This window comes from Phyllobates terribilis, unplaced genomic scaffold (assembly GCF_046119375.1).
Source record: "Phyllobates terribilis strain yellow unplaced genomic scaffold, ASM4611937v1 Scaffold_7__3_contigs__length_470593459, whole genome shotgun sequence".
Classification (NCBI taxonomy): Eukaryota; Metazoa; Chordata; class Amphibia; order Anura; family Dendrobatidae; genus Phyllobates; species Phyllobates terribilis.
The window spans coordinates 293,236,218-293,263,464 of record NW_027362767.1 but is presented as its reverse complement, the minus strand read 5'-3'; the positions used below and the strand labels follow the sequence as shown (position 1 = coordinate 293,263,464).

At 47.8% G+C, this 27,247-nt stretch overlaps 1 protein-coding gene across 1 annotated transcript in view; it reads right to left on the bottom strand.

The window, feature by feature from the left end:
* The window catches only part of LOC141154679 (uncharacterized), a 92,652-nt gene extending 65,698 nt beyond the window's left edge, over positions 1-26,954 (bottom strand). Inside the window, exons 1-2 of the mRNA XM_073641001.1 lie at positions 26,575-26,954; positions 20,172-20,628 (exon numbers count right to left, since the gene is read on the bottom strand). Of these exons, the coding sequence (XP_073497102.1) occupies positions 20,172-20,570 (399 nt within the window). The 5' untranslated portion in view covers positions 20,571-20,628; positions 26,575-26,954. The remainder of the gene's footprint in view (positions 1-20,171; positions 20,629-26,574) is intronic.
* Positions 26,955-27,247: the final 293 nt, after the last annotated feature.

Below are 27,247 nucleotides of genomic sequence, written 5' to 3'. Positions count from 1 at the left end.
TGTTTCTTATTCAAAGGTGGTCGTTTTTCAGCCTTCCTTACCTTGGCCATGTCCCTTGGTATCGCACTTCAGTAATGTTGCAGCTCTGAAATATGGCAAAACTGGTGGTGAATGGCATCTTGGCAACTTCACGCTCGATTTTCCTCAATTCATGGGCAGTTATTTTGCGCCTTTTTTGGCCAACATGCTTCTTGCGACCCTGTTGGCTATTTGTCATGAAACGCTTGATTGTTCGGTGATCACGCTTCAAAAGTTTGGAAATTTCAAGACTGCTGCATCCCTCTGCAAGACATCTCACAATTTTGGACTTTTCAGAGCCCGTCAAATCTCTCTTCTGACCCATTTTGCCAAAGGAAAGGAAGTTGCCTAATAATTAAGCACACCTTATGACGCACCCCTGGGCCTGTGTCGCGCAGCGTTGCGCACGCGGGAGCTTACCCGGAGCCGGATCTGTTGAGGGTTGTAGTCTCGTGGCGGTGACCCGGTCCGTGCCCAGGGAGTCAGACTAAGTGGCGCTGTATTAGCGGTAGATGTTGTACGACTACGCCACCCGTTGAATGCAGCGAAGGAGCTGCCGCTGCAGGGCAGACCGCTGAGGCCGGTGGTAGGATTGTGCAGCGTGATAGTATCACCCCCAACGGGAGGGATATGGCCTCAGGGCAGCCGACGTGGATGATGGGGGTAGCAGGAACCACTCGGAGACGGTACGGTGTAGTTCAGGGTCTTTACTGGTGACAAAGATAGACCCTCCCGGAGTACTGGCTAGCGATTGGGGCCTGGTCAGTCCTTGAGCAGATGGGATCTCCCCTGGCCAGGCGGAGTTGTAGGCCTCCCAAACTAACTGTACTCTTCTGGCTACCTTGCTAGAGGCGGGTATAAGTAGCCCACATCCCTGAGTGTACCGTGTGGTGCTCACCCGTATGGCCGGTGACTCGGGGCCTTCTAGTAGCTTCCGCTCCACGACGGCGGTGCTGGTCCCACGCGTATGACCGTGCCTTCGGGTTTCTTGGCCAGAGGACCTGAAATCCCCTGCCGGTCGGTTTCTGCTACTGGATAGGAGTTAGTCCCCACAGCCTCGGACTCCGGGTCCGGTGATAGCTTCTCAGTCAGGGCGAGCTCTGTAGCTGCCAGCCCCTGACTCCTTGTAGCACTGCTCCCACAGAGCTCCTGTTGTTTCTTCCTATGCTGCTTCTCTTCTCTGTCTCTACTTCTTCTCTACTCACTAACCCTGCCTCAGCCCTAGGTTTATATAGGGGAAGTCCTTCCCCTCCCAGGACTGGGCAGGAGGTGTGGCATGCATAGGATTCCTGACCAAGAGACCTCCCACCTGCTCTCAGACATAACATTGCTGTTACTGTGGAAACCAGACCCCTGGGGTGCCACATTCCCCCCTAGTGAAATTTAGTACTCCGGGACTAAACATATTTTTAAACATAACAAGGTATAAACAATAATAGTACAACAAGAAAAACATATAAAGATGGTCACGGCGTGTCCGCAACCGGGTGCAGTTTTTGAAGAAAAGCAAGGTGTCCATTTCACCAAAACAGGGAGACGTAACCAGGTAGGGGTCTGTCCTGCCCCGAGTCCTTAACAGTCTTTAGTCCATTCCTAGGTTACGCTCCAACCATGTACAAGGATTCCCGGTAAATCCACCAAGGACTCCTATAAATAACTAGAAACACATAATTATACACAAGCAACAAGAAAAACAGGTAACCACAAATAAAACAATTTATACACTTCAAATCCTCCAACGTGCGGGTAACTGGCCTCTAGTGGCCCTAGTGGACCTACGGAGCTGACTGTCTAGCCCTGAACTACAGGGTGTAGGAGCTGTCAAGGGTAAACTGGGCAGCTGTCTACCGGCTCTTTGGCTCACTAGGGGTACGGCAGGCTCACTATAAGCAGAGGGTTGATCCTCCTGTTCTGCTTGTGTGGAGTCTTCTGCCTCCTGGACCGGCTGCTCTTCCAGCTCTACCTGTTGCTCCGTAGGCACTTGGGATGCTGGTTGGAGGAACGTGAGGACGGGTACCACAACTGCACCATTGACTTGAGTCCAGGACCGAGGGAAGTCTCCGAGCACAGTACTAACCATATCTTCCCTTTCCTCTACGGGTCGATGGTCTTCTTGTTCCTCTTCAGGGTTCCGTAGCTGTTCAGGACACTTCTTCAGGTGATCCCGGGATACAATGGCTATGGTCTCCCCTCCGTCTTTACTGATGGTACAGACTTTCGGGTTCTCGTGGCTTGAGGGCAGTACGGTGTACGGGTCCTTCTCCCACTGGTCGTCCAACTTGTGGAGCCGTCTTTTCCTCTTCAAGACCTGCTCTCCGGGTACGAGGGGAACAGCGGGAGCATACTGGTTGTAAGTTTTCTCTTGTCTTTCCCTAGCCTGACAGAGACTTCGCTCCACGCTCTCCTGTACTTTCCGGTACTGCTGCTGCCTCTCTGTGTCCCAGTCTGCTTCTGGTGAAGTGTCCTCGGGTGTCAGGACTCCCATTTACAGGTCAACAGGTAACTTACCAGGTCTCGCCCTCATTAGGTAAGCCGGGGTACAGTTGGTGGAACCTACCGGGATGTGGTTGTATAGGTCCACTAGATCGGGCAGCTTCTCAGGCCACAGACTACGTTTTCAGGAGATCCATTACCACCTGGTTCATTTTCTCACAAAGTCCATTAGTTTGCGGATGATAGGGTGTCGTCCTTATCTTCCGGCAGCCATACAGATTGCAGAATTCCTGGAAGACCTCCGCTTCAAAGGCAGGTCCCTGGTCCGTCAGCACTTGGTCCGGGTACCCGTGTGGACGGCAGAAGTGCTGCTGGAAGGCTCTAGCTGCTGTTTGAGCCGTTAAGTCCTTAACGGGGACGACAACCAAGAACCGGGAGTAATGATCCACAATGGTTAACGCGTAGACGTAGCCACTTCTGCTTGGGGTCAGTTTTACATGATCCAAGGCTACCAGTTCCAACGGCTGCCGGGTGACGATGGACTGCAGGGGAGTCTTCTGGCTGGCACGGTCCTTCCTTCTTAGGTTGCACGGGCCACAGTCTCTGCACCACCTCTCGATGGTTCCCCTCATGCCTACCCAGTGGAACCGCCCACGCAGCAGGAACTCCAGCTTCTTCCATCCGAAGTGTCCAGCCCCGTCGTGGTATGCCTCCATCACCATGGCTGCGTCTCTCCGTGGCACCACTACTTGCCAGATTAGTTCATGCGTCCGGGAGTTAACCATTCTGCAGCACAACTTCCCCTTGTAAAGGAACAGTCGACTCTTCTCAGCCCACAGTTGCTTGGCTTCCTCCGGAGCGTCTGGGTCAAGGCGAGCCTCTGGCCGAGTCAGCATCTCCTTTACCAGCCGGACGGCAGGGTCACTGTCTTGCGTTTCCTCCCAGTTGTAGTGAGGCAAGGGGTTAAACGTAGCGGCTTGCTTACTCCTTACCCGATGGGAATACTGGATAGTCCCATGACGGTGGAACGCGGGGAGTTCGACTTCTTCCAGTCCCTCTGGATCTTCTCCTACGTCCGGTAGGTTTGGCATCCTGGACAGGGCGTCCGCGTTGGTATTGGAGCGTCCTGCCCGGTATTTGATTGTGAACTCGTAGTTGGACAGACGGGCCATCCATCTCTGCTCTAGGGCACCGAGTCTTGCCGTGTCCAGGTGTGTCAACGGGTTGTTATCCGTGTACACGGTGAACCGGGAAGAAGCGAGGTAGTGCTTAAAGCGTTCGGTGACTGCCCACACCACTGCCAGGAACTCTAGCTTAAATGAGCTGTAATTCTCAGGGTTTCTTTCGGTGGGTCGCAGTTTTCGGCTAGCGTAAGCGATTACTCGTTCTTTCCCCTGCTGGATCTGGGACAGTACGGCTCCTAGCCCGATGTTACTTGCGTCGGTGTAGAGGATAAAGGGCTGGCTGTAATCAGGGTACGCCAGGATTTCATCCCCCGTGAGGGCCATCTTCAGCTGGCGGAAGGACTCTTCTTCTAACTTCTCCCATTTGAAGGGCGGCTTCTGGTTCTTGGCCTTCCGGGACTGGCCTATCAGGAGGTCCTGCATAGGAGCTGCCTTTTTGGTGAAACCGGGGATGAATCTGCGGTAATAGCCTACCAACCCGAGGAACTGCCGCACTTCCTTTACACTGGAGGGACTTGGCCATTCCTTAATTGCGGTGATCTTATCAGGGTCGGGAGCCACTCCGTCAGCGCTCACCACGTGTCCCAGGTACTGCACCTTTGGTTTCAAGAGGTGACACTTGGAGGGTTTAACCTTTAAGCCGTAGCTTGCCAGAGCTTCGAACACTTCCGCCAGGTGTTTCAGGTGGTCCTCATAAGTCTTGGAATATACGATGACATCGTCCAGGTACAACAGGACCGTCTCGAAGTTTCTGTGGCCCAGACAGCACTCCATTAATCGTTGGAAGGTTCCCGGTGCGTTGCAGAGTCTGAACGGCATGCAGGTAAACTCGCTAAGTCCCATCGGGGTGGTGAATGCGGTCTTCTCCCGGTCCGCCTCTGCTACAGGAACCTGCCAGTACCCGCTAGTGAGATCCAAGGTAGAGAAGAAGTTAGCAGATCTTAAAGCAGCCAAAGACTCCTCTATCCTTGGTAAGGGGTACGCATCCTTGTGTGTGATACGGTTAATTTTCCGGTAATCTACATACATCCTCATGGTGTTGTCTTTCTTTTTGACTAAGACTAGTGGAGCTGCCCAGGGGCTACAGCTATCCCTGATCACCCCAGCCTCCTTCATGTCCCTAAGCATCCCCTTGGCGTGTTGGTAGTGTGCAGGGGGTACGGGTCGATACCTCTCTTTTATGGGAAGATGGTCTCCCGTGGGGATGTGGTGTTCTACCCCCTTGACTCGCCCGAAGTCTAACGGGTGTTTACTAAACACTCTCTCGTACTCTTGAACCACCCGATAGACTCCCTGTTTCTGGTGTGAGGGAGTGGAGTCAGTACCCAAATGTAGTTGCTGACACCAGTCCTCCATTGTTTCCTTAGAGCCGTTACCTTCCTCCGGGGAAGATGGAGGCAAGGGTTCTACGGACTGTATGGAATTTTGATTGATGGTATACAATTTGGCTAGCGTGGCATACCGGGGCAGGTACACTTCCCTCTTCCCGATATTTATTATGCGAACGGGCACCCTCCCATGGCGTACATTGACCACCCCCCGTGCTGTCAAAATGGTGGGCCTACTGTCTGAGTAAACTGGTTCTACCATTGCCTGGTAATCTCTACCTCTCAGACCAATAGCTGCCCGGCACCAAATCATCATTTCACTTTTTGGGGGCATGGCAATAGGGAAAGGGTCACACATTCTTACGCTACCAATCTCACCACCGGAGAGTTCTATCTGTTGCCGTCGCATCAGTGCCCGGATCTCTTTTTGGAGCACTCGCTGCTGGCCGGAGCTGGCGTTCTTGGCAACCTGTTGTAAAAGGAAAATCACCTCTGCAAGACAATTTTCAATTACATTAGTTCCTAGAGTTATCTTTGGGTGACTCTCGTGTTTGTCAATGTCTACAATGATCAGTCCCTGTGCTGCCAGTTCGACTCTACCGATTTTAATGGTCACCTCTTTAAATCCAATCTGTGGCACGGGCTGACCATTGCTGGCGATGATACTCAAGTCGTCGTCAGGGTAGCGGGTGATATCCGAGTCATTCCAGTACTGCTTGAAGAGCACGTACGGGATAGTGGTGACCTGTGACCCGGTGTCCAATAGGGCACTCATAGGGATGCCATCCAGTACCACAGGCAAGACTGGACGTCCTCCCACATATCTGTCGCGCCAGTTCGATGGGCCTGATGATCTTTTTCCTGGGGGTTGGCCCTCTACCCCAGGTTGTGCCAGTTTAAAGGACAGTACCTTGCCATATGTCCGGGTTGATTGCAGCGGCGGCAGATGGGTTGTCCGTCCTCGTTGTATCGGTCGCTGGGTCTTCCTCTGGCCGGTGGGGTCCTCCTTGGTCGACGCCACGGGATGTCCTCCGGTCCGGATGCCAGCTGGATCTTCCCTGGAGTGGAAACCTGTAAAGACTGCACAGTTCGGGTTAGCGCAGCAACGCTTTTAGCTAGCTCTTGGACCTGATGGTGCAGGTCTGGAGCCGGGTCATTGTTCAAAGCCTGCGCATCAGCTCCCACAGGCCCTGCCGACAAGGGCGCCGCCTCCTGGTGGTAAGTGGTAGTGGGGCGTCTGTGGGTCACAACGCCACCTGGTGCTGGTTCTCGGAGCATCCGGATGGCTCTGTCCTTGAACTGTGCAAATCCCAGATGAGGGTCCTGTAAGGCCATTGCCCGCAACTGGGTTCGGTGGGCATTGCAATATAAACCCTCTATAAATTGTTCAGTCAACAGCCTGTCCTCGTCTCCCACGCCGTCAGGGTCGGTCTGCTTAATGGCTCTCAGGGCCTCTTGTAGGTTCAGGGCATAGTCCCTTATACTCTCATGTGCCCGCTGTTTGCACCCATAGAATCTAAGCTTGATCTCGGCTGAGGTGCGGGTATCAAAGGTGTCCCTCAGCCGGGTTAGTATCTCTGCGACAGTCCTCCTCCCAGGTGGCCAGGACTTTACCTCCCTTTGGGCTGCCCCGGTTAATTGGGCCACCAGGATGCTCACTTTTTGCTCCTCTGTGAGGGGATACACCTGGAAGAGGCTATCCAACTTTTCTCTAAAGTCATGCAGGGTATGTGACTCCCCTGAGTACTGGGGTAGCCAGGCTGCCCCCGGGATATAGGGCATGGTGAAAGGCATGACCGCAACAGCGGTGGCGCTGGCGGGGGTTGAAGCGGTGAAGCTCTCCTCCGTATCCGACATCCTTCTCCCCCCTAGTGGACCGTGGCCTACCTTGCGATGATCCTCTTCCGTAGGCCGCGGCTCCGCAGTGGATCGTCAGGGTTGAGGACCTTCCGTCGCGCTCCTGTGACGTCAGCGTCTGCTGGGCTCCTTCCAGGACCTTACGCGACATCTGGACGTGAGGCGGGGCTTCAGTTCTCGCACGCTTTTGGAGTCCACGCCCCTCTTCTTCCCGCGCGGCGTCTTCAAGATGGCGTCCAACGGCGGGAAAACTCCACGGAAGGCGGGAAGAAGGCTGAAAATGGCGCCGGATGGCGGGAATCTTCACCGATGGCGGGAAGAAGGCTGAAGATGGCGCCGGATGGCGGGAATCTTCACCACTGGTAAGTTTGAACAGTCTTTTTCAGGCACGCAGTACCCGGTGGTTGCGGGCACGAAATCCTGCCGACTACGCCAAAAGTTGACGCACCCCTGGGCCTGTGTCGCGCAGCGTTGCGCACGCGGGAGCTTACCCGGAGCCGGATCTGTTGAGGGTTGTAGTCTCGTGGCGGTGACCCGGTCCATGCCCAGGGAGTCAGACTAAGTGGCGCTGTATTAGCGGTAGATGTTGTACGACTACGCCACCCGTTGAATGCAGCGAAGGAGCTGCCGCTGCAGGGCAGACCGCTGAGGCCGGTGGTAGGATTGTACAGCGTGATAGTATCACCCCCAACGGGAGGGATATGGCCTCAGGGCAGCCGACGTGGATGATGGGGGTAGCAGGAACCACTCGGAGACGGTACGGTGTAGTTCAGGGTCTTTACTGGTGACAAAGATAGACCCTCCCGGAGTACTGGCTAGCGATTGGGGCCTGGTCAGTCCTTGAGCAGATGGGATCTCCCCTGGCCAGGCGGAGTTGTAGGCCTCCCAAACTAACTGTACTCTTCTGGCTACCTTGCTAGAGGCGGGTATAAGTAGCCCACGTCCCTGAGTGTACCGTGTGGTGCTCACCCGTATGGCCGGTGACTCGGGGCCTTCTAGTAGCTTCCGCTCCACGACGGCGGTGCTGGTCCCACGCGTATGACCGTGCCTTCGGGTTTCTTGGCCAGAGGACCTGAAATCCCCTGCCGGTCGGTTTCTGCTGCTGGATAGGAGTTAGTCCCCACAGCCTCGGACTCCGGGTCCGGTGATAGCTTCTCAGTCAGGGCGAGCTCTGTAGCTGCCAGCCCCTGACTCCTTGTAGCACTGCTCCCACAGAGCTCCTGTTGTTTCTTCCTATGCTGCTTCTCTTCTCTGTCTCTACTTCTTCTCTACTCACTAACCCTGCCTCAGCCCTAGGTTTATATAGGGGAAGTCCTTCCCCTCCCAGGACTGGGCAGGAGGTGTGGCATGCATAGGATTCCTGACCAAGAGACCTCCCACCTGCTCTCAGACATAACATTGCTGTTACTGTGGAAACCAGACCCCTGGGGTGCCACACTTATATAGGGTGTTGATGTCATTAGTCAACACCCCTCCTCATTACAGAGATGCACATCACCAGATTTACTTAATTGGTAGTTGGCTCTCAAGACTATGCAGCTTGGAGTAGGACAACATGTATAAAAAGTATCAAAGTGATCAAAATACTCATTTGCCTAATAATTTTGCGCACAGTGTATTTATATAAAGTTCGAATCAATAGCTAGATTGTTTATAGACAGGTCACGACTGGGTGCCTTTAAATAATATTGTGGTTAAAAGCAAGAATGATCTTACATCTGCCCAGAAATATGCTCTAAAACTGGGCCATGGATGCGCCACGTGTGCCACAATGAAGCCTGTCATGAAATGTATCATTTAGTATGCAGCCAAATCCATTTATAGGATTACGGTGGTTTATTTACTAAGACCTCTTGCAACATAATATAATTATATCTGAAGACCCCTAAACAAATGTACTGCAATTATTATAGTCTCGGTGATTCGGGAGAAGCAGGCTTAGGCAACGTGCGGTTTGCGGCTGCTGGATGATATGTGTATATGAACAGGCACACAGAGGGTTATACTTTCTATATATGTATTTTTTTATCTATACTTTCTAGAATAGATAGATATAAAGTATGAATGTAACATAGTTGTGATTCAGATGTCAGAAAAAAATATCAGATTAAATCATCAAGGAGGTTCGTAGATTAGCAATGCCTAAGAATCAAAGACTTTTTGGCACGTGCTACAGGAAAATTGAGCCCTATAACAACTACATACTTGTAGGTTCCTGTGTGGTCAATCATATTTTGCACCATAAGCAATGTCCCAGTTTATATAATGCAGCTATATTAATGGTTGTTTAGGCCACTATAAAAGAATTTCCCAACAAAATATGTCAATCAGACATATCTCAACTTATCTCAAAAGCTAGAGGGGATCATTTCCTTTCCCCAGTGGATTTACGACTAGGTATTGAGTATGACTCGCCCAGGGGGATATGGGGGACTCGGTACCCGGGCCTTTACCTTCTTGGGATGTCACGACAGTCGGCTCCCGGGCCCGTACACTGGGGTCACTCTTTAAAAGGGGTTTGTCACTTGATGGGGTGAATAATAGCTTTGTCTCGCGAAGCCACCTGTGGTTCCCTGCTGCAGATCTCTGGGGCAGATGTTAGGGCAGCTGAGCTGGTGCGGCTCTCCACAGGCAGAGCACAGCTCCACGGCAGGTGCAGATGGTGATGCTGGGTGTTGTAGTGCAGGAGCGATAACGTGGTAGAAATAACTGACAGAAGCAGTGGGGTGCTGTCATCCGAGTTTACTCACAGTTATTCAGGTTCCTCAGGTAGCACTATACAGGTGACCGTCTCCCAAGTCGTGCTGCGTTTACCAGGCAGGGGCTCAGCACTCCCTCAAGTATCTCAAGAGCACTTAACGGGACCCCTCTCTGTATGTTCCTTTCTTAGCCGACTTCCCGCGCTGGGTCTCTCCCTCCTGCCCTGCGCCCCGCCACACAAAGTCCCGATCAGGTACCTTGAGATCCCTCTGGGCAACTTGGAGTTCCCGGACCTTGCTTGGTGCCCTTTTCGGCGGCTTAGGTGCGGATGTGGCAACTGCATCTTGAAAGTGCAGAAGCCTCCTGTTTTCTAGCTGAGACTTAAAGTAACTCGGCTAGTCCAGGGAACGGTTCCCTTCTTGCGGCCTGATCCCTCTGACGCCTGGCAAATTCGGGCGTACGGGTGCCATCCTGCACTCACTGTACCCCCTGGGATCCCTTCTGTTACTGGAGCCTTCCTCCCATGCTCCCACTCCTCTCTCAGTCTTGGGCATGACAGGCCGAGCCTGCCTCCCGAGCAGAGCTCCTGAAGAGCCTCTGCTCCCTTCACTTCTCCTCCTCTGACTCACTCTTCAACTCCCTAAAAAAAGATGGCTTCCCTATATATAAAGTACAGACCAAAAGTTTGGACACACCTTCTCATTTAAAGATTTTTCTGTATTTTCATGACTACGAAAATTGTACATTCACACTGAAGGCATCAAAACTATGAATTAACACATGTGGAATTATATACTTAACAAAAAAGTGTGAAACAACTGAAAATATGTCTTACAGTCATATGAAAAAGTTTGGGCACCCCTATTAATCTTAAGCTTAATGTTTTATAAAAATTGGTGTTTTTGCAACAGCTATTTCAGTTTGATATATGTAATAACTGTTGGACACAGTAATGTTTCTGCCTTGAAATGAGGTTTATTGTGCTAACAGAAAATGTGCAATCTGCATTCAAACAAAATTTGACCGGTGCATAAGTATGGGCACCCTTATCATTTTCTTGTTTTAAATACTCCTGCCTACTTTTTACTGACTTACTAAAGCACTTTTTTTGGTTTTGTAACCTCATTGAGCTTTGAACTTTATAGCCAGGTGTATGCAATCATGAGAAAAGCTACTTAAAGTGGCCACTTGCAAGTTGTTCTCCTGTTTGAATCTCCTCTGAAGAATGGCATCATGGGCTCCTCAAAACAACTGTCAAATGATCTGAAAACAAAGCTTATTCAACATAGTTGTTCAGGGGAAGGATACAAAAAGCTGTCTCAGAGATTTAACCTGTCAGTTTCCACTGTGAGGAACATAGTAAGGAAATGGAAGAACATAGGGACAGTTCTTGTTAAGGCCAGAAGTGTCAGGACAAGAAAAACATCAGAAAGGCAGAGAAGAAGAATGGTGAGATCAGTCAAGGACAATCCTCAGACCACCTCCAGAGAGCTGCAGCATCAACTTGCTGCAGATGGTGTCACTGTGCATCGGTCAACTATACAACGCACTTTGCACAAGGAGAAGCTGTATGGGAGAGTGATGCGAAAGAAGCCGTTTCTGCAAGTACGCACAAACAGAGTCGGCTGAGGTATGCAAAAGCACATTTGAAGAAGCCTATTTCTTTTTGGAAGAAGGTCCTGTGGACTGATGAAACCAAGATTGAGTTGTTTGGTCATACAAAAAGGCGTTATGCATGGTGGCAAAAAAACACAGCATTCCAAGAAAAACACTTGCTACCCACAGTAAAATTTGGTGGAGGTTCCATCATGCTTTGGGGCTGTGTGGTCAATGCCGGCACTGGGAATCTTGTTAAAGTTGAGGGACGCATGGATTCCACTCAGTATCAGCAGATTCTTGGCAATAGTGTTCAAGAATCAGTGATAAAGTTGAAGTTACGCAGGGGATGGATCTTTCAGCAAGACAATGATCCAAAACACCGCTCCAAATCTACTCAGGCATTCATGCAGAGGAACAATTACAATGTTCTGGAATGGCCATCCCAGTCCCCAGACCTGAATATCCTTGAACATCTGTGGGATCATTTGAAGAGGCTGTCCATGCTCGGCGACCATCAAACTTAACTGAACTGGAATTGTTTTGTAAAGAGGAATGGTCAAAAATACCTTCATCCAGGATCCAGGAACTCATTAAAAGCTACAGGAAGCGACTAGAGGCTGTTATTTTTGCAAAAGGAGGATCTACTAAATATTAATGTCACTTTTCTGGTGAGGTGCCCATACTTATGCACCTGTCAAATTTTGTTTGAATGCAGATTGCACATTTTCTGTTAGTACAATAAACCTCATTTCAAGGCAGAAACTTTACTGTATCCAACAGTTATTACATATATCAAACTGAAATAGCTGTTGCAAAAACACCAATTTTTATAAAACATTAAGCTTAAGATTAATAGGGGTGCCCAAACTTTTTCATATGACTGTATATTCTAGGTTCTTCAAAGTAGCCACCTTTTGCTTTGATGACTGCTTTGCACACTCTTGGCATTCTCTTGATGAGCTTCAAGAGGTAGTCACCAGAAATGGTTTTCACTTCACAGGTGTGCCCTGTCAGGTTTAACAAGTGGGATTTCTTGCCTTATAAATGGGGTTGGGACCATTAGTTGTGTTGTGCAGAAGTCTGGTGGATACACAGCTGATAGTCCTACTGAATAGACTGTTAGCTGCTTTTTTCTTGCTATAATACAAATTCTGTGGTTCCCCCTCACTTTTGGTTCCCCCCACTCCAGCCAGGGATAGTGCAGCAAAAGAAGTGCATAATGCCCTTCCAGCCAGCCTGGAGTAGTGTAGTGTTGAGTGCAGGTGTTGGGGTCCCGGGCAGTACTCCATCCTTACCTGAGAGAAGGAGATGCCACACCTCTGGGTGAGATGCAGTACCTCTGTGGTGACTGAACCCCCAGGGGCGCCACAAGTACTTATTCAGTTTTTCGCGTATGAGTTCTAGCCATGTTTTTCATAGATAGAACAAGTACCTATTATAATCTACGGGGCTGATCACTTGTCTATGTACTTTGGTGGAAAAAGTGGCCAACACCAAAACACCAGGAGACATGTTGGAGTTTGAACCAGGTCACAGATCAAATTCACCAATACAAGTCTATGAGTATGTGAAAAAATTGGCAATAACTCAGGTGCCATCCATGTGTTGTCCTTTTTTTACGGACTGTTTGATATGAAAAGCTGGAGAAAACTTCATCATGATTGCAGCAGAACATTACCAGGACCCAGATGTCTCCTGCCAGGAGTGGTTACTGTGGATCTTGATTGGTCATAAAAAAATGTGACCATCTGTCAGCTGCTAGCAAAAATTATTAAAACAAGGAAGATTCTTGAGAAAGAGAGAAATAAAGCTATTAGTGATAAAGGAAGGAGCTATCGGGTGCAGAAGGAGCTCGGTAAGTGATCACGAGATACCGCAGAGCGGTCACGATTAGTGATGAGCGAGCATGCTCGCCATTGTGTAACATCCCTGGCGGCGTGCTTGCATGGTGCACCACCTCCCACCATGCAAGACCGCAATCTTACCTGTCAGTCCATGCTGCACTCTTTGCTTCAGTACCTGCTGTGTCCATGTCTCTTGTCTGATTGCTTAGGGCGTCGGCGCGGCTTTCTGCTTGTTTCTTATAGCTACTGTGTGCACAGTCCTAATGCCTAATCCCCAGCCTATTGCTGTGAGTCACTGGATACTTAAACCCCCTCCACCCAGTAGGAGGTGCCTGAGCAACACTTTCACTCAGTTTGTCTTTAGCAACTGAGTTGCCAGGTCATATCCTGTATCTAGTCTGTTCTGCCACCCTGGGGGCTGAGTACCCAGGGCCGCTACCTGCACCTCTGACTTTTAGTCTGTTCCTGCCACCCTGGGGGCTGAGTACCCAGGGCCGCTACCTGTATCACTGACTTCTATGTGTTTCCTGGTGGACTGCTGAGGTGCAATGGGTGTCCAGTCCCCATATCTGCAGGACAGTCAGCAGTTTCTTCTTCTTCTTCACCAGATCTGCTAGTCGCTGACTCGCTGTGCGCTGAAGTCTCCGAAGGTAGGGAAGAGGAGGCATTGTCCCCACACAGTCTTGACGATTGTACCAATGATCTGGCTTTAGGAACTGCCCCGCCTCGCAGACGTGTCATCTCAGAAACCAGACTGAGGTTGGTCCCTAAGCAAGGATCCTCCATCTCTAACAAATCTGGCAATAAGTCCATCAAGGGGGTGGCTACCTCCAAGTCTCTGCACCCCTCCAACCAGGCGGAGGACTTCCAGTTGTCTCCTGAATCCTCCGGGGTGATACCTGATAACAAATGGAGAGAGACTTTTATGCACCCTGCACCTGGTACTTTGCCCACTTCATCCAGTAAGCTTGGCAAAGTGTATGTCAAAGCGGTGGTTAACCCCGAGTCTCTGCACCCCTCCAACCTGGTGGAGGACCTCCAGTTGTCCAGTGAATCCTTTGGGGTACTTCCCGATGATAACAAATGGAAAGAGACTTTTCTGCACCCTGTACCTGGTACTTCGCCCACTTCATCCAGTAAGCTTGGAAAAGTGCACGTCAAGGCGGTGGTTTCCCCCGAGTCTCTCACCCCTCCAACCCGGTGGAGGATCTCCAGTTGTCCCGTGAATCCTTTGGGGTGCTATCCGATATTAATAAGTGGAGAGAGACTTTCCTGTGTCCCGTTCCTGGTACCTCGCCCACTTCATCTGTTGCTGAGGATGGCCGATGGAAGGAAGCATCCTAGTTACCAAGATGATGAGACCAGCTTTGTTCCCTCTAGTGGACAGAAGAGGAAATCTTCTTGAGGAGAAGGATCGGCCTCCAAATTCTCTGCAGAAAATCCTTGCTGGCTGGAGGAAGAGGGAGCGTAAAGGGGGGGGGTACTGTAACATCCCTGGCGGCGTGCTTGCATGGTGCACCACCTCCCACCATGCAAGACCGCAATCTTACCTGTCAGTCCATGCTGCACTCTTTGCTCCAGTACCTGCTGTGTCCATGTCTCTTGTCTGATTGCTTAGGGCGTCGGCGCGGCTTTCTGCTTGTTTCTTATAGCTACTGTGTGCACAGTCCTAATGCGTCCCCAGCCTATTGCTGTGAGTCACTGGATACTTAAACCCCCTCCACCCAGTAGGAGGTGCCTGAGCAACACTTTCACTCAGTTTGTCTTTTGCAACTGAGTTGCCAGGTTCTGTCCTGTATCAAGTCTGTTCCTGCCACCCTGGGGGCTGAGTACCCAGGGCCGATACCTGTATCTCTGACTTCTAGTCTGTTTCCGCCACCCTGGGGGCTGAGTTCCCAGGCTCGTTCCTGTATCTTGTCCCCGGTTCAGTTCCTGTCTGAACAGTGTCCTAGCCCGTTACTTGTTTCTCTCTATGTCCGTACCTTCCCTTTTCCTGCAGTGTCTGAACCTGCACCTAACTCCAACTCGTTGTCTCTGTACTTCTGTTTGTGAGTTTTGTGTCCACTCGCTACTTCATTGTAAGTACCTTGTGTGTATCTGGTTCTGCTTGTCCCCTTTCCCTGCCTCCATATCTACCTCCTGTGTTCTACCATTTTCCTGTATTTTCCAGTCTGTTCCATGTGAACAGAGCCCTGTCCTGTCTGCCTTCACCTTCTGCTCTGTTCTGCTTGTTCACCGCTCCGGCGGTTCCGCTCTGTTCCGCTTGTTTACCGCACCTGCGGTTCTGTTCTGCTCTGCTTGTTCACCGCTCCGGTGGTTCCGCTCTGCTCCGCTTGTTTACCGCACCTGCGGTTTTGCTCCGCTCTGCTTGTTCACCGCACCTGCGGTTTTGCTCTGCTCTGCTTGTTCACCGCACCTGCGGTTTTGCTCTGCTCTGCTTGTTCACCGCACCTGCGGTTTTGCTCCGCTCTGCTTGTTCACCGCACCTGCTGTTTTGCTCCGCTCTGCTTGTTCACCGCTCCTGCGGTTTTGCTCCGCTCTGCTTGTTCACCGCTCCTGCGGTTTTGCTTTGCTCTGCTTATTCACGGCACTTGCGGTTTTGCTCCAGCATTCCCCGGTGTGGGTCAACAGCTGTGACCTGGGTCTGACCTAGAGTAGCACCTGATCCCTCTGCTCGGTTCCTCCCTGGTTCACGGAGTCGACTGAGCTGCCGTGCGACCTTGGTCGGACCGGGTTGATACTTAGTTACGCCCCTCCAGGCACTCCTCGGTTCATGGTCCAGTGGGATCACTAATCACACTCATGCCAGTCAGTCCGGGCGCAACCGTAACACACTGCTCAGTACTCGCCCGAGCATCTCAGTACTCAAGATGCTCGGAGCTCACCGAGCACTTGCGCGATGCTTGGGCGGGAGCTCGGGTCCCCGTCCTGCATGTTTGGCGCTATTTAGAGCACCAATCATGCAGGGATTGTTTGCCACTCACTGTAATGCCACAGCTATGGTGGTTGTGGCATTACAGTGATTGCCCAAATCGATGGGAACAGTGCTCACAGTGAAACATGAAAATCCGGCAATTCATCAGCGGCATACACAGGTACCTGACAATTTAGAACAGAAAAGTCTGTTACTGTACTTGTCATTTAGTGTTAAAATTAAAGGATTTATTAAAAAAAAAATTGGTGTGGGGTTCCCTGTAATTTTTGTCTCTAGCGGAGGTTAAGCAGACGGCTGGGGCAGATGTTTGAAGCCTGGGAAGGGGGTAATACCCACGGAGCTTCCCAGGCTACTAATATCAGCCCCCAGCTGAATACCTAGCCTTTACTAGCTATTAAAATGTGGGACCCAAAAAAAAATGACGTGGGGTCCCCCCTATTTTAATAGCTAGCAAAGGCTAGGCTGACAGATGGGGGCTGATATTAATAGCCCAGCAAGGGTGCCATGAATATTGGCCCCTCCCAGGCTAGAAACACCAGCCATCAGCCGCCCCAGAAATGGAGCATCCATAGGATGCGCCAATTCTGGCGCTTAGCCTCGCTCTTCCTACTGCCCTGTAGCGGTGGCAGTGGGGTAATAGGGCTGGGGTTGATGTCAGCTTATAATGCCAGCTGACATCAAGCCCAGGTTAGTAATGGAGAGGCGTCTATAAGACGCCCCCATTACTAACCCCATAGTGAAAGTTAAAAAAACACCAACACCCAGAATAATATCCTTTAATTGAAATAAAGACACAATACTTTAATGTTCTAAATTAAACTCTACTTACCGTATCGCCCATTCCAGCTGAAGCCAACAATCTCCTGCAATAAAAGTAAAATAATTAACCAACCTCATCCTTACCTTTCCATGGTTCCCAGGACGGCTCCAGCACTGCTACATTGACATGACAGGCTGGATCGCAGCAGAACGCTGCCATCCAGCTTGCCATGCCGCAGACACTGAGAAGCTCCTCAGTGAAGCTCCTCAGTGTCTGGCTGTGACGGCATCCAGATGAGCCGAGTTCATGTCCATTGAACTCAGCTCACCTCATGCACGTCACTGACAGCGTGGGAGAATTCTCCTGCGCATGCGGTGCCGGCAAACGACGTCACCGCTTGAGCAGGAGAATTAACCCACGCTGGGACGGCATTGAGATGGCAGGCTGGATGGTAGCAGAACGCTGCCATCCAGCACGCCATCCTTCAGAGACACTGTGCAGCGCAGGCAATGTCTCTGAAGGATGACAAGTCTTATAGACGCCTCTCCATTACTAACCTGGGCTTGATGTCAGCTGGCATTATAAGCTGACATCAACCCCAGCCCTATTACCCCACTGCCACCGCTACAGGCAATGGGAAGAGCGAGGCTAAATGCAGAATTGGCACAACCTATGGATGCGCCATTTCTGGGGTGGCTGATGGCTGGTGATTCTAGCCTGGGAGGGGGCCAATATTCATGGCACCCTTCCTGGGCTATTAATATCAGCCCCCAGCTGTCTGCCTAGCCTTTGCTAGCTATTAAAATAGGGGGGACCCCATGTCATTTTTTGGGGGGGGTCCCCCATTTTGATAGCTAGTAAAGGCTAGGTATTCAGCTGGGGGCTGATATTAGTAGCCTGGGAAGCGCCGTGGGTATTACCCCCTTCCCAGGCTTCAAACATCTGCCCCAGCTGTCTGCTTAACCTCCGCTAGAGACTAAAATTATGGGGAACCCCACGCCAATTTTTTTTTTTAATAAATCCTTTATTTTAACACTAAATGACAAGTACAGTAACCAACACTGTCACTGTACTTATTATATATGTGACTGACATGTTTCTATCTATCTAATCTATGTGTGATGCTCTATTCTTTCTGTTCTAAATTGTCGGGTACTGGTGTATGCCACTGATGAATTGGCGGCCGGCTTTTTTAAAGAGACGGGTGCATGAAAATCGGAGGGCACTAGTGTGTTCTGAGTGCCCAGCTATGTTTTTCATGCACCCTCCTATATACCCTGCCTTCCTGTCTGCCTATATATTCTGACTGCCTGACGTTTAATTGACCACTGTTCCCATCAATTTGAGCAATTTTTGACCTTCTGCAGACCGCCAGGGGGGACCGCCAGAAAAATGCTCGAGTTTCCCATAGACTTACATTCGGCTCGTTGCTCGAGCCGAGCACTGAGTATTCCAATGTGCTCGACCCGAGCTTTGAGCACACAAGCATTTTAGTGCTCTCTCATCACTAGTCACGATCTAACTGGAATTTTATCAGTGCATGAACACATCCCAGTGGGTCAATGGGACATTCCTGTTTATAAAGTCACAACCTTGGATGTATTTTTGTGTGTGTGAAAGTTATATAATGTAACTAATACGTTAGGTGTCTGTGCTTCTTACTTCTATGTTCAGAAAAAGTAGGGGCAGGTGGGGCTAAGTATATCGTGACAGCTGTCAAAGTTCACATCCTTAGGTCTAAAAAAAGACAGATACCCTTTCCCAACCAAATTATATAGCTTTAAAAGGTTTGTTCAGGATGGAAAAAGGAAGGAAGGAAGGAAGGAAGGAAGGAAGGAAGGAAGGAAGGAAGGAAGGAAGGAAGGAATGAATGAGGAAGGGAAGCAAGGAGGGAGGAAGGGAAGGAAGGAGGAAAAAGAAGGATAAATGTAGGAAATATGAGATGACTTATAAGGATATATTCATAATAAATAAATCTGACTGATGATAGATTAGTTGATAGATAATAAATAGATAGACAATAGATAGATAATAGATGCAAAAAAAAGGAGCTTGGATCGCACCTCCAAAAATCATACATTTGATCTAATGCCTCTCGGCAAAAATATATATAACTGAACATGAGGTTCTTAGTTTAACATTCTGATCAGACTGTATGACGCCCACTGCCACGTCACAGCAAACCTCGTAGTGGGTCCTAACATTTCCTACCTGAACGGGAGCAGAGCCGTGCGCCAACCACCGCCACAGCGACAATGCACCAGCAGGGCGGGCGGCCTGCTGCCTCACAGCACCCATGCTGCAAGGCCGAGTCCCCATGAGACCGAGTCCCCATGACTCCAGGCCGCACCACCCCACAAGCCCAAAACCACAGCAACAATGGCCGACACACTGCACCACCACCACCACCACCACCACCACCACAAGAAAGGAGCATTGTGACTCACCTTTCTCAAGCTCTCAAATGAGAGCAAAACTAGGATAGACCCTCTTTGCAGTCTCATGCTAATTAAAATCACCTGTGCCAAATGGGAGGAGTGCTGGTTCAAGAAAGGGGAAAGAATATGCAATGCAAAAAAAGGAGCATGGACCGCACCTCCAAAAATCATACATTTGATCTAATGCCTCTCTGCAAAAATATATATAACTGAACATGAGGTTCTTAGTTTAACATTCTGATCAGACTGTAAGAAGGCCACTGCCACGTCATGGCAAACCTCGTAGTGGGTCCTAACATTTCCTGCCTGAACGGGAGCGGAGCCGTACGCCAACCACCGCCACAGCGACAATGCACCAGCAGGGCGGGCGGTCTGGTGCCTCACAGCACCCATGCTGCAAGGCCAAGTCCCCATGACTCCAGGCCACGCCACCCCACAAGTACAAAAGTACAGCATTGTCAATGCGGTGGTGGTTGGCGCACGGCTCCGCTCCCGTTCAGGCAGGAAATGTTAGGACCCACTACGAGGTTTGCCATGACGTGGCAGTGGGCTTCATACAGTCTGATCAGAATATTAAACTAAGAACCTCATGTTTAGATTTATATATTTTTGCCGAGAGGCATTAGATCAACGTATGGTTTTGGAAGTGCGGTCCATTCTCTTTTCAGCTTAATGCTAGATAGATAATAGATAAATAAATAATAGACAATAGATATATAATAGATATATAGATAGGTAGATAGATATGAGAAAGATAGATTAATAGTTATATGGATAGATAGATAACAGATAAATAATAGATAGATAATAGATATATAAATAATAGATATATAATCTTGTAGACTGTGAGCCCTCGTGGGCAGGGTCCTCGCTCCTCCTGTACCAGTTTGCCGTTGCGTTTTTGTTCAAGATTATTGTAATTGCTTTTGCTATGTATACCCCTTTTTCACATGTAAAGCGCCATGGAATAAATGGTGCTATAATAATAATAATAAATAATAATAATAATAGATTAACAGATAGATAGATAGATAGATAGATAGATAGATAGATAGATAGATAGAGTTCTTGTTACCTTGTTCAAGCAAGCATCTCCGATTGAAATGGATCTTCGTCGATTACAATGTTTTGGTACGGCTGCTTCTTCCTGCTTTCCAAATAATTCCTCCATTTTCCCTGTGTCAATCTGAAGATCTCCTTGGAATGTTTCTGAGCTCCACAAACTAGTCCGACCCTTAACTTTCTCCAGTGGAATAGCCTCCCAGTTAAAATTCCTCAATCGTGATCGCCTCTTTGCGTCACATTTTTGAAAAGTACTTCTTGAAGAATCCGAGAAAGTGATGACTGGAGGAGGTGGAGGTGGGGGTGCTGGGATATCAGGAGCAGTGTGTTTGTCCAAGTCACCATAGAGGACAGTAGCTTTGTCTTTATCGATGTCTTTGTCCATGGATCCCATATTCATGGTGATAATCATGGCATGGAAGGTCCTGGCACTGCTCTTGTGTCCTGAAGGCTTGGATTGGGGCTGGAACCTGCAGAATGGGAAAATAAGCAGCAGATTCTCAGTGCAGGCTTTCCATGGCTCATTGAGCATAGGCACGCGTGGGATCCCTGTGAACAGCTGTCAGAACAAGAGATAAACCACAGGAATTCCAGCATTGACAAAGGAATATGCACTTACTTCAGAAATAAATGATTTACTAAATGTCTACACCTGAGAGGTTGACTGGGTGTTGAATGGTGTAATAACAGCAGTACCAGCAGCCAACACTCCACACGTCAATGCTACAAGCCGCCCATCCGTATGCACCAGATATCTGCTCTCAGCACTGACAACAGCTGCACTGGGGTCACTTGCCGGGGCTAGAACAGGTCAATCATGGTTATCTTTAATTTGATCAGATTTCCTGCTTTTAGGCAATTTTTTTCAATTGCCAGACAACCTCATTAATATATGTTAGCAAAAAGAAGGGAACAAAAAGGAGCAAGACTGCAGTGATGAGGAACATGGGGCTTGGGATCCCCATTAAAAATTATCATCGGGCCCTCAGCAATTTACTTATTTATTTTACGAATTTATATAGCACCATCATATTCCACAGCGCTGCACAGACATCACCATCATTCTCCCCATTGGTGCTCACAATCTAAATATCTTCTCATTCATTTGTATCACTATATTAAAAAGGCAAACAAATATTTGCAATTTTCATGCTGGCCACTAGGTCTATTATTAGGCTAGCACTTTCTAGCAGTCTCATTATCAACACAAACAGGAGTATAATTAAAGGTAACATTTCTAAATATACACTAAATACCACAAGATTCACCAGTCACAACAGGCGATATCATAGTTTCCCTTCTCCTTTCACAATTTAAAGTTAATAGAGTCAGAGCCAGTCTATTACGGCTTATGTCTATTACTCTATTACTGCTTACAGTGAGGAAAATAAGTATTTGATGCACTGCCGATTTTGCACGTTTTCCCACCTACAAAGAATGGAGAGGTCTGTAATTTTTATCGTAGGTACACTTCAACTGTGAGACAGAATCTAAAAATAAAAACCAAAAAATCACATTGTATGATTTTTTAAATAATTAAATTGAACTTTATTGCATGACATAAGTATTTGATCACCTACAAACCAACAAGAATTCTGGCTCTCACAGACCTGTTAGTTTTTCTTTAAGATGCCCTCCTACTCTGCACTCATTACCTGTATTAACTGCACCTGTTTGAACTCGTTACCTGTATAAAAGACACCTGTCCACACAATCAATCACACTCCAACCTCTCCACCATGACCAAGACCAAAGAGCTGTCTAAGGACACCAGGGACAAAATTGTAGACCTGCACAAGGCTGGGATGGGCTAAAGGACAATAGGCAAGCAGCTTGGTGAGAAGGCAACAACTGTTGGCGCAATTATTAGAAAATGGAAGAAACACAAGATGACTGTCAATCTTCCTCGGTCTGGGGCTCCATGCAAGATCTCGCCTCGTGGGGTAAGGATGATTCTGAGAAAGGTCAGGAATGAGGTCAGAACTACATGGGAGGACCTGGTCAATGACCTGAAGAGAGCTGGGACCACAGTCTCAAACATTACTGTTAGTAACACATAACGAAGTCATGGATTAAAATCCCGCAGGGCATACAAGGTCCCCCTGCTGATGCCAGCACATGTCCAGGCCCGTTTGAAATTCACCAATGACCATCTCTATGATCCAGAGGAGGCATGGGAGAAGAACATGTGGTCAGATGAGAACAAAATAGAACTTTTTGGTATCAACTCCACTTGCCGTGTTTGGCGCAAGAAGAAGAATGAATACAACCCCAAAACACCGTCACAACCATGAAGTATGGTGGAGGAAACATCATACTTTGGGAGTGCTTTTCTGTAAAGGGGACAGGACGACTGTACCCTATTGAAGGGAGGATGTATATGTATGGGGTCATGTATCGCGAGATTTTGACCAACAACCTCCTTCCCTCAGTAAGAGCATTGAAGATGGTTCGTGGCTGGGTCTTCCAGCATGACAATGACCCGAAACACACATGAGAAAAAAATAAATAAACAAAAATAACATTTAACATAAAAATGGTCTGATGACGCATTCCCTTTAACATCATAACATTTTCTCTTCTACTCTTATTATGATAACATTTTACTCTATAATCTGTCTCTATATTATTATAAATGTGATGATAAAAGGAGAAATAAGTGAAACTGCCAAAAGACTCTGACCATGGATATACCTTATTTTTCAGATGATAGGATGCACCTCCCTTTTAGATGCCCCCCAGAATTAGACAACAGAAAATGGGAAAAACATATTTCCTACTTACTATAACTTCTTTGGTGGTGTAAAGAAGTGGAGGGGTCTATATCACTAATTTTAATGAACAGGGATAAAATAGGCAGTTAACAGATCTATTGTTAGTGTTTCTCTGCAGCATGTGTATTATACACATAGAGCTTTATAGCATGCACAAATATACAACATTGCAGCATGCACAATACATACTCACAGCTTTGCTACATACATAGAGCTGCTACATATACATACAGCTCTGCTACGCACACAGCTCTGCTACACACATAGGTCGCCAACATACACAGTCCTCCTACACAAACAGCTCTGCTGCATACACACAAAACTCTGCTACATAGACACACAGCTGTGCTACACATGCACAGCTCTACTGCATATGCACAGAGCTCTTGATATATGTGCTTACACACAGCTTTGCTGCATCAACACACACAGCTCAGCTGCATCAACACACACAGCTTAGCTACATTAACCGACACAGCTCAGCTACATCAATACACACAGCTCAGCCACATCAACACACACAGCTCAGCTACATTAACCCGCACAGCTCAGCTTACACGACCTTCTTGATATGTGCGTCTTATTATCCAAAAAATAAAGTAAGGTAATACAGTCAGAGATTTCAGCACTCGTCTTCTTCATAGGAGTAAATATTAATTTGCTTACAGTAGAATCCCACTAGAAGGCGGCCATGTTTTGGGCAATTAATCCATTGCTCTGCTACAGACTAGTGGCAGCGGCTTACTGTATTTTCCATGGCATATTGCTTCTTAGACTACAGACTGCCCTATATCATTTTTTCTGCAGGGTTTTTATGTATCTGTGCCATTCGGTTCCGTCTTCTTGTGCCTCAACTGATGACAACTGATAATAAAACAGCATCAGTCAGTAGTCATCTGACGTTTTCAACAGTTTCTGTTATAAAACTGGTGAGCCGAATAAAAAAACAGAACATATAGCTTATTCTGATCCGGTGATGTGCGGGATGAATGTGCACGATCCCATCATGAGCTATAAGATCAGTTCTGGCATCAGTTTCAATCAAGTGTTTCATTGCGATAACAGATGGAAAAAGAGCTGGATCTGCAGATAGGCGCAAACGAGACCATAGGCTATGTTCACACAGATTTTTTTTTTGAAATGTTCAAAACCACAATTTTTTCTAGTGATAACTGCTTCAGGAAATGCTCCTTTTTTGGGGAGATTTTGGAGGAGCTCTTATCATGAAACAATTCCCTAAGAGATATTGAAGATTCTTTTTTTTATTCTGAAGTGTTATTTGTAGCCTTTTGATTAGATTAGTGGCAAGCTCCCCAAAAAACATAGCCTTAGGGTATGTGCATATGGCGTCACTTACAGTAGATGCTGACACAGCTGTCAAGTTTTTACAGGTGAAGCAACTTCAGGAAAACCCCAGCGGTGGTTTTCCTGAGGTGGCCTCGCCAACGGTCTTGCCAAGTATAAAGAGTGGGCGACTTCCCAGTGGAAGACGCAAGAAGAATGAGCATGTCATTTCTTTTAACCTCTTCGTGATTTCCGAATCCGGAAGCTGGCAAAAGAAGTGACATAAGATGGAACGTGTGCACAGCAATTTCGTTTTGACATTGCTGTGCACTAAGTTCAGTTTATGGGGCGCTTTTGCAGTGCTGTTTCGCCATCCGAAAAGGTGTCCGAGACGACGCTTCAAGGAAAACACCTGCGTCATCTGCTTTAAAAACAATGTGGATATGCCGGTGTCTCAAAATGTCATGTGCACATAACCTTAGACCGGCAAGAAAGCCGCTGCGGCAGGAAACGTTACCACCTCAGACTCACAACATCTTATACAATGTTCTGATCATATAACTACAATAAGGCACTGCTAAGAAGAAATCTACTGATACTGTTCATAGGAATATTGTAGATTCACTTTGCAAGATGACAAGAAAATGTTCCAAAAAAACCCAAGGAAAAATACACTCATAATATCCACTGAACTAAAGAGCAACATTGGAACATTGTGGCCGTAGCACACATCTAACATGTTTCTTATGCTTCTCCTTTTTGAACGTTTCTTTTGTCACAAAGGGCTTTTTAAGTTGCATGTTATTCCATGTAGGGCATAAAAGAAAATACGTTGCTATGGATTTGTGAACAAGATGCTGTTGACTGATCTTAATCAATGGATCATTCCTAATAATTATGTCCTGATGTGTGATACTTAACAATCACAACCACCATAGTATTCACTGCTTATGGCAGACCTAGGCAAATGACAATGATCCCAGGAGACTGTGCGCCCATGTGCCTATAACGCTGCTACTGATGTGGAATTTTGGGAGTTTATTTCTATTAATATCTATAAAATTCTATCAGCTACAAGGTCTTGCAGAAAAATCACCTATTTACCTGCAAGACTATGATATTGTGCAGGGAAATAGTGGAAAGACCACAGCGGCACAGGACTGCGGAGGTTTAGGCATGAACACAGCCTAAAGATTTGGCAACTTTCTAATATAATTGGTTAATCAAAGCCTCACTGTTCTAAGATTTCTCCCAGCTGTCAGTGAATTAAAACAATGTTCGTGACATCCAAAGGCTGAAAACCCCTTAGGGCACGTTCAGACATCACAGATTAGTTAATGGCAAATGCAATGTGTATTTTACAGGGGGATATGCAGCTGAAATGTGAGGGTCACTCATGTGCCGCAGATCCACACATGGATTATGGCTATTGTCATTTTATGAGGCTTAATGCTGATTTTTCATGTTTTTTTTTGGAGCTTGTGATTGGGCTGAAAAAATACTTTATTCATTTGTACTGGATGCAAAAACCTAGTGGATTTAATGATGATTTATGCCTACAATGAACACCTAAATCCTCCTCAAATCTTGAATGTGTGAACGCGGCTTTGTAGAGATGATACTCCTGAAGGCTGCAAGTTTTCAGCAGTTCTGTGCTGATGGCAATCCTGTGTGTTAGTAATGCAGCAAAGCATCCAGACATGGCAGGGACCTGGGCTCCTAATATGCAGGATTTAGCCCACAGACCCCTATAATAGGTTGGGTACTTATGAAAAAAAAAACCTTATTTATGAGAACGATATTTTCTGTAGGGGTTTTCAGCCTCATGTACAGACAGCAATCAGAGCTCTGTAAATGGGCAGAATTATATATTATATGTCCATAGAAAGCTGCGCAGTCGAAATAGGGAGCAGCAAACCCAAAAGTCTGTGGTTGTAGGAAATGTGTGCACCCCGGGTAAATATGGCTTCTAGACATAGATACTGATGATAGATCATTAACCCTGCAATTGCTGCCAGTTATCAACAAATTCAGACTGGATGTAAAGAAATAGAAAGTTGTTCGTTTTTTTAAAAAAAAGTTATTAGGTCTAAAGGAAGTTTACAAACTGGAGACTGAAACTTTCTACAGAAGTAGCAACTGTTCTGGAACTACAACTCCCATCATTTCTTCCCTTCCTTCTCTCCATACTCATTTATCCTGATTTATATCATGATTGGTCATTCTTTTAAGATTAGTAACTTTTACACACTGCGGGAACATGTGATTGTTGTACAGAAGACATGCTGAGCCCTGTAGTTCCCCCATAGATGATTACTGCATAGATTGCTTATTTCTTGAATGACCCCGTGTCGGTACCTGTCATGGGTCCTCCTGTGATGTGTGGCCCCGGGATGTCCTGTGTCTTGTGTGTTCTGCACCGATCACATCTCTGGAGCTGGCAGGGTGATGTCTCCCAATCTCTGCCTTATAAGTCTATGTTGCTGTGGCTGCTGCGCTCCCTCCTGCTGTCATCACCCCCAGGGTCGCATCTCTCTGCTCTCCTTCCCCCTAGGTTTCCATGTTCCAGCAGATCTTCTCACTGAGTGACTTTTCCCTGCGATCAAGACTCCGTCCTCTCTGCCACGGTTCCCGCAGCCCGATGTCAGCCCGATCTCGTCTCTGTACCTTGCCAAGTAACGCGCGCATGCGCACAAGACGGCAGCATTCTTCACCTTCTAGTTCTCTGCAGAAGATGATTCTCTCACTGTGAATCTCCCACTGCTGTGATCTCAATGGTGACATAACACAGAAATGGGCATTGCCAAGAATACAAATAGAAAGAATCCCCTCAAAATAAAAGTTACATACCTCTTCCGTTGTATTCTTCTCTTCTCCTCTCTTCTCTTCTTTATTCTCCTCTCTTCTCTTCTCCTCTCTTCTCCACTCTTTTCCTCTTTTCTCTTCTCCTCTCCTCTCTTCTCCACTATTCTCTTCTCTCTTCTCCTCTCTTCTCCACTCTTCTCTTTTCTCTTCTCTCTTCTCCTCTCTT